The following is a 6,965-nucleotide window of genomic DNA, read 5'->3' as shown; positions in this document are numbered from 1 at the left end:
AATTGACAATTTACCACTTAGTACTTAAGTATCATTATTATTATATCTTTCATATGACATGTAATAGAACTATTCCGAAATAAATGTGATACAGCCATAGAGTAGAGCGGAGAGTTGCCGTTCTATACTACGTATGGAACGGCTCCGCTCCCCACCAGCGTCTGAGCTAGGTTTAGTATTCGCGCCGAATTCGAATTATATCGAAGCCTTTGACCAATAGCCGTTTGACGTCCATCTACATGGATAGCATTCTTATCGTTTATTGGTTGAAGCGCTCAATATAATTCGCCCCGGCTATCGCCTCGTCGATTCATCTGTGTGATCGCTATCTCGCTCTAGCAAATGACGGTTTTAAGTAGGTAACAAGAGGGTAGAAGCATAGGAAAGTGCGATGAGGTGCACAGATGTGGTTTGAGTATTCTCTCCTTCAATGTCTTCGCCTCCTCTTCCTGTTCAGTCCAGGGTACATCTCCAGGATACGCTTGGCACTTTCCTTCGCTTCGTCTTGATCTGGAAACAAACATTTTATCCTCATAAATCCATGATACCAGTTTTCGAAGAACGCGTGACTATCAACTTTGAGTTTGAATTCATGTTTGGATCATAGATTTACTATAGTACTCACACTGACGATCCACCTCAAGTTCTTGTCTTAACATCGCCATATCAAACCCGAGACCCCGATACTGCGCGTTCATACTAGTATTCGGCAAAACCGACTTATTCTCAACAAAGTGAAAGTCTGCGGGAGCGAATGACCCTTGAAATAGACTGACATAATCACCATCATTTGGTATTACGTGATTTTCACGAGAATTCTGCATTTCTTTAATAGTGTATTGTTGTCTAAGACGAATGTAATATGCTTTTTGGTTTTGATATTGTCTTTTCAGTACTTCAGGGTCTTGGTTTTGCAAAGTATCTTTGCTGGTAGACGGTATAAGCCCTGGCTTATCATTCTTCAAAGATTCTTGGTTGCTAGATGTCTCTTTAGCTATTCCCAAAGCCAAAACTTTACTTTTTCCACCCTTTTTTGGAGTTTTAAGCTGTTTTTTGCTGCAATTTATAATAAGTCCATCCAATTCCGCTTCGGCCTCAGTAATAAACTCGAAATCAGACGAATGGTAGCCGTCGCAATCCGAATCTGAATCTAGAGTTTTGATATCTTCAATGTCTTCTAAAACATCTTCAGTTACTGTATCGTTTGAGCTTATAGATATAATGCTTTTACTTGAAGTTATGGATACATTAATTTTATCAACATTTAGCAATTCGTCATGTCCTTTGTTACTTGTAGGAGTATTCTCATTTTTATCTGTAGAATGTTCTATTTGCGCGAATTCATGAAACCTCTCCTTAGTTCCGCGTAGTTCATTTTTGTTTTCAGTTTCAGAAATATGAAGGTTGCCTTTAGAACTGCTTGCGTCATCTTGTTCTGGTTCTATTGTTTGTTGATTTTCATTAATTTGATATTCTTCAACAATACTGGATTGTTGTTTTAGTTCAATATTCTTTTCTTCAGACTCAACCAGTGCTACGGGAGCCTCGTTTATAGACGATTCAGCTTCAGGTTGTATTGTTTGAGAATCGATCGATTGTCCTTTTTCGACCCTATATTCGTCTAAAATGCTTTCAAATTCGCTTAAACATTCGTCTGTCGAATGCCTGCTGGAAGCAGCTATCTCCTTGATTTTTTCCTCTTTTAGTGTATTTTCTTCAGTACAAGAACCGTCTTTGTTCGTAATATCGCCATTATATGAAACTGTTTCAAGTAAATCATTGAATTCGTCTAAATCAAAAACTTCACTTTCGTTGTTATCTTTTTCTAAGAGATTATTGATTATTGCTAAATCCGTATTAGAAGTTGAACATTTTTTAACTACATTAGTGATGTCATCGAAGTTGATATTTGCATTGGAAAGTTCTGGAATATTAACACTTAAATCATCTAAGTTGAATAAACTTCCATCAAAAGCGGCAGTTTGCATCTCATTATCATTATGCTGCATAGTAATGTTATCCACTCTTGAAGTAGCACTGCTTTCACATAAAACGTTTTTCACTTCATCACAATTTTCTGCATTAGCCAAAGAAAAAGTAGTATCATGTATTAAGTCAATTATATTACAACTTACATTGTGTTCATCACAAACTGTTTTAGAGACAAAGCTATTGGTGTCTATACGTATTTTCTGTACCGTCGGTGAAAAGTAATACAACTCGAGTTGTATCACTTTTGAGTTATTAGCACACACTTCATGTTCAAAAAATTCTCTTTCTTTCTGTCTAATTCTCGTAACTGTAGCTATTATAAATACGGAGATAATTTTTGTGTCTAGTGATATAAGTACTGTTTGTGAAGGATTCATGCTGTTATAACACGTGTAACATAATTCATCTTAACTTGCATTAAAGTGAAATGAAGATTTTCACTAAATATTTTGGTGTAAGTAAATGCAACTCAACATATATTAAAATACACGCAATCCTTGAATTCTCACAGTACGTGTTTAATGATATAATTTTAGTTGTAACATCAAACACCAAATTTATTTTTTCGTGAAAAGTAATATAAATTAATATATATCAAAATATTTCAGAAAATACGATCTTAGATATCAATAACGTGTCGTGTATAATGATACATACAAGTTCGATTCCATGCGCCACCAGTGTGTATCCTAGGGTGACCTCCGCATAAACCTGTCTATGGGAAGACATTTTGTCTAAAACCACAGCAAACCATATCTGATCCGCATTGCGAATGGGTATAGGTTAAGTTAGTACTTCAGACCAAACCGTGTTTTTTCTCTTTCTGCTATAACCACCTTGTAGTACTTAATTACAGTACCTCAATAAGTTGTGGGTCCTGATCATGGCGTCGTTATCACCATGGCAGGGTTAGTCAAGAGGTATTTGAGATTTGTCATAACTGTCGTTAGTCTCCTTCCCTTAGCTCGAAGCATAACTGTTTTACATAGTTTTCTTGATTACATGCAGGTTAAGCGGTGGCAGATTGAACGCTGCCTTCATTGCTAAGGAGGTTGTAGACGTGAAATAATGGCTCCAAATATTATCGAGCTCCAATTAACATGCAAGCCATTCAATACACGCTGGTTAGATCTTTTATGCAAGCGCCGGTAGTGGTATTTTTGAACCTACACAGCCGTAGATGACAGCTCGGCATCGGCAGCATCGGGATCTGCCACATCTTCTCAAGAGAAGATTACCAGTTTCTCAAACACGTTGAATGGTGTAAATTTGTCGAGCTTCCTCATTTTTATAAAGGGAATAACTGCTCTGAACTCTTGAGCACCACAAGTAATATTTGTTTTCTGTATTTTGATTACATAAGAGAGAATTACGCACAGGACTGTGAAAAATTGAAAGAGGAAGGTGAGGCCTTTGCCCAGCAGTGGGATCTTGTAGGATAGATTAGATTAGAATAAATAATTGGCAACACTACGGGCACAACCCCTTAATTAAACCAGGTCACAAAGTTTGTAAAAATCCTAGGAGGTATTTTAGCTTCTGAAAGGAGTTAGTTGGCTTACATAGTCAATAAAAGCACGCATAATGGACCACTTGTGTTTATGCGGAAAACTGAGCCCATTAAAATAACATTACATATGGGACATTCGAGTATTCATTGAGTCAAGTCAGGGGCCTATGGCGGCTCAGTTATAACCCTGACACCAGGGTTGATGGGGTTGGTAATTCACCTCACAATCCACACGATAGAAGAAGAAGATGGGACATTTGCCCATACATGTTGTGCCGACCCCACCTAGAGTGAGATAAGGGCAGGAGGATGATGATGATATAGTGGGAAGTTTTCCCACTTCACAATAGTGGTCCATACGCGAGGATACGCGGAAAGTCCCCCACGTGTGCTTACGTGTAGAGTTTTGCGGAAACGAGCTCATTTAGCTTAACCATAACAGACCATGGTCCATGGTGGTCATGGTCATGGTCTGAGGATAGCCCTGTGTAACCTATAGGTTTGAAGGTGAACCAATGATCTTCATTTTCACTACCTATTCTCATCGTCAACATTGATTCGACTCCGTTTATCGTTCTGTCAATGTTGCGGGCTACCATTAGACCGGGAATTTTGATAATTCGAAATATCGAATTTTACTTTACTTTAGGGGATTTTGATTGTGGAATGAGTTGTGATCTTTTAAATAGTTTCAGCAAGAAAGAAGTAACACTTACCGGTTTGTGTGATTTTGGTTTAAAAGTACGTAGGTACATCACCTTTATCTCCAGGCCATACTGCCAGGCTAGCCCGAAACATTCCTAATGACTAGTCTTAATATGATTCCTCTTACCTTCATTTGTTAGGGGTGGAAATATTATCATAATTGAATTTGTAAGATTTTGACTGCAAAAATGAACCAAAAGTGGTTTTGATTAGGGGCGTAGTGTAGTGGACAAAATGTGTTTGTAGTGGGCAGCAGTGGTGGTTTTGACCGGTTATTTATGAGTTTTGAGAGTAAAATCATAACAAAAATATCTTATTATCGTCACCTTACACTATATATACGTGTACCATCTTTATATGTATTTATTATTAGAAATTCGTAAAAACATGTATCATTTTACACAATAAAACCGAAAAAATAAGTCATGTTAAACCACTTGACACAAATTCGTTATAGTTTATCGTTTGTGTCAATTGATATAAGTTACGTTTCTTTACTTTTTAAAGAAAATAAATAGAATTTTGCCTTTCTACAACATAATGAAATAAACTTTCTTCCAAGACATTTTGTTTTTTGTAGAATAAGACTGTAAAATTAATAATTGAAATATGATATATCAACGATGACTTTTTTATAGTTATATGTGTAAAAAGGTATAAGTAGACTTGTATCAATTTACACAATATAAAAGTTGGTGTCAACTGATACATGTAATTTATTTTGATCCTCTACCATTTCTGTTTAGGTTCTAAATATAACTAAATATTAGAAAAGAAACCTTCCATCATCACCTATCGACACATCTAACTTCTGTTCCATTATTCCTTATAAGTCGCGAGCTAGAATATTTTTAACTTTAAACTCGATTTTCTCAAAACTTGAATTTTGGACTTGTATTACTTTTCACCGACGGTACAGTTTTATCTACGACATTTTCGTTCAAAATCCGAGAAAGTTCATCACTAACATGTTGTGAAGAACTGTTGTGTAAACCAATATCTAGTTCTTTTGCATTATCTTCCGGAATATTTTCGGGAAGTTGATCAACTGTTTCTTTCTTTCGTAGGAAAGTCACGACACTTTTAATAAAATCCATTTTGTATCTGCAATAAAATTAACTTTTACAATATAGGTTATTTATACACTTGCATACTTTTTGTTTCAATAATCAAACATAACAAATGTACAAACCTTGTTTAAACGTTTTCTCGTAATAAATAAATACTTGCAAATACAGCACAGTAGAATTTTATTTATTTGAAAAAGATCTATTCAGCAAAACAAACTATAAAAACAATCTGTAATCGGTTTTCGGCGGGAAAATTCCTTTTTTTTGTTTTTTTTTGCAACAATATTGGATACAGCCAATAATAAGGTAAGAAAAAAGTCAAAGATTTTTTAAGTTATATTCACAGCTTTATTTTATTAAACAAACACATGGGGCTATGCTTTTATTACATTTTGAGATTTTAATAGACACCAGTTGGCAGTGTAGTTGTTATTTTTAATTTATAAATGTACACCTCAAAAAGTACCTCTGATTATTTTATTTTTTAAATGTAATGTCTGCATCATGGCTATCTCTATAGAGCCAAATGGAAATTAACAAAGATCTTTAGTCTTACATTAGAATTTATTGCCTATAGATAAAAATGAAATGGAATTGACTCTGTCACTTTTTCCCTGATTTCTTTATGCCACCGCCGGTCAAAGGTCCTTTTTGCGAAGCCTTAGCTTTTGCTTCCTGGAAGTAAGAAATACTTATTTAGTTTAATACACAACATTATGGTGAAATTAAAATAAGTTTTAACAGATGCATGCAGGTTTTCATTATTTCCTACCACAAGTAAAATCTTACAAACTATCCGGCAATTTAAAATAACACAGATCAACAGATAAAATATCTATTTGTTTTTTCAACTACTATCAAACAAGATACATCCAGGCCATATAATCATAAAAAGAAAAAACTAGAAAGTGTATAATAAAATACCTGCAGGGCTTTCTGTTGTTCTTTGAGCTTCTGTTTGAGAGCCACATCATCATCGTCCAACTCTCTGGACTCCTTCTTTGGCGCCTTCAGCGGTTTCTTCTTGCCACCCTCACGGCCTGACATCTACAAACATATTTTCATCACAACGTTGTATCATTATTACACAGGTTTCATAGATAGTGCCTTGTATGCTGTTAGTTTATTTTGTACGAATCTACCAAGTTCTTTTAAGTGTGTAAGCTTAAAAGGTGAATTGGTAATGTTCATGCAATAATTTCACACTCGGCTTTAAACGGCGTACGAAACGCTACACATATGCCGCTCTGAACAAGTGCTAATTACGACAAATGTTTGAGTAATTGCGTCTGCCATTTGATGACAACGAATAAAAACACAAAAGGTTTTTTATGATACATAACCTTATCAAATACTAGCATATAAAACAGATATTGGGTAAAAACGGGACAAAAAAATAAAATCAGCTTTGCACTTTACTTACTGTTGATGTTGTTGAAGATGGGTAGCAAAATATTAATGGAAAATAAAAGTGTTTTTAAAGATTTTTGTGAAAGAAGCACACACACCACCACACGGCAATGTTGGAAGATGACAGATTTGTTTTTTAATTTTTATGTATTTTATGGCATTGGCTTCAAAAAATACATTGCCACACTACACTGTCAATCAGAATTATTTATTGACTCAATCTATACCACGATCACCTTGCGCGATCATGATTTCACAAAGACCTAATTCATTATTAA

At 35.2% G+C, this 6,965-nt stretch overlaps 2 protein-coding genes across 2 annotated transcripts; both read right to left on the bottom strand.

The window, feature by feature from the left end:
* Positions 1-22: 22 nt before the first annotated feature.
* Positions 23-2,009, bottom strand: LOC126378277 (uncharacterized). The gene is made up of 2 exons (XM_050026469.1): positions 626-2,009; positions 23-510 (listed from the first exon to the last, which is right to left on the bottom strand). Exons 1-2 carry the CDS (start codon positions 2,007-2,009, stop codon positions 428-430), a joined length of 1,467 nt encoding a protein of 488 aa, XP_049882426.1. The 3' UTR covers positions 23-427.
* Positions 2,010-5,600: 3,591 nt separating this feature from the next.
* LOC126378564 (translation machinery-associated protein 7 homolog) lies at positions 5,601-6,835 on the bottom strand. The gene is made up of 3 exons (XM_050027006.1): positions 6,701-6,835; positions 6,202-6,324; positions 5,601-5,952 (listed from the first exon to the last, which is right to left on the bottom strand). Exons 2-3 carry the CDS (start codon positions 6,322-6,324, stop codon positions 5,881-5,883), a joined length of 195 nt encoding a protein of 64 aa, XP_049882963.1. The 5' UTR covers positions 6,701-6,835; the 3' UTR covers positions 5,601-5,880.
* Between the last annotated feature and the right edge of the window lie 130 nt (positions 6,836-6,965).

Source organism: Pectinophora gossypiella, chromosome 26 (assembly GCF_024362695.1).
Source record: "Pectinophora gossypiella chromosome 26, ilPecGoss1.1, whole genome shotgun sequence".
NCBI lineage: Eukaryota > Metazoa > Arthropoda > Insecta > Lepidoptera > Gelechiidae > Pectinophora > Pectinophora gossypiella.
The sequence above is the reverse complement of the archived record's forward strand: the minus strand, read 5'-3'. Positions and strand labels throughout refer to the sequence as shown.

Excerpts from the sequence above, each read along its gene's own strand:
- LOC126378277 (XM_050026469.1), bottom strand. The coding sequence starts at position 2,009 with ATGCAGCATAATGATAATGAGATGCAAACTGCCGCTTTTGATGGAAGT. Across the intron at positions 511-625 it reads ACTTGAGGTGGATCGTCAGT|ATCAAGACGAAGCGAAGGAA; the intron begins GTGAGTACTATA and ends GTTTGTTTCCAG.
- LOC126378564 (XM_050027006.1), bottom strand. The coding sequence starts at position 6,324 with ATGTCAGGCCGTGAGGGTGGCAAGAAGAAACCGCTGAAGGCGCCAAAG. Across the intron at positions 5,953-6,201 it reads AACAACAGAAAGCCCTGCAG|GAAGCAAAAGCTAAGGCTTC; the intron begins GTATTTTATTAT and ends TCTTACTTCCAG.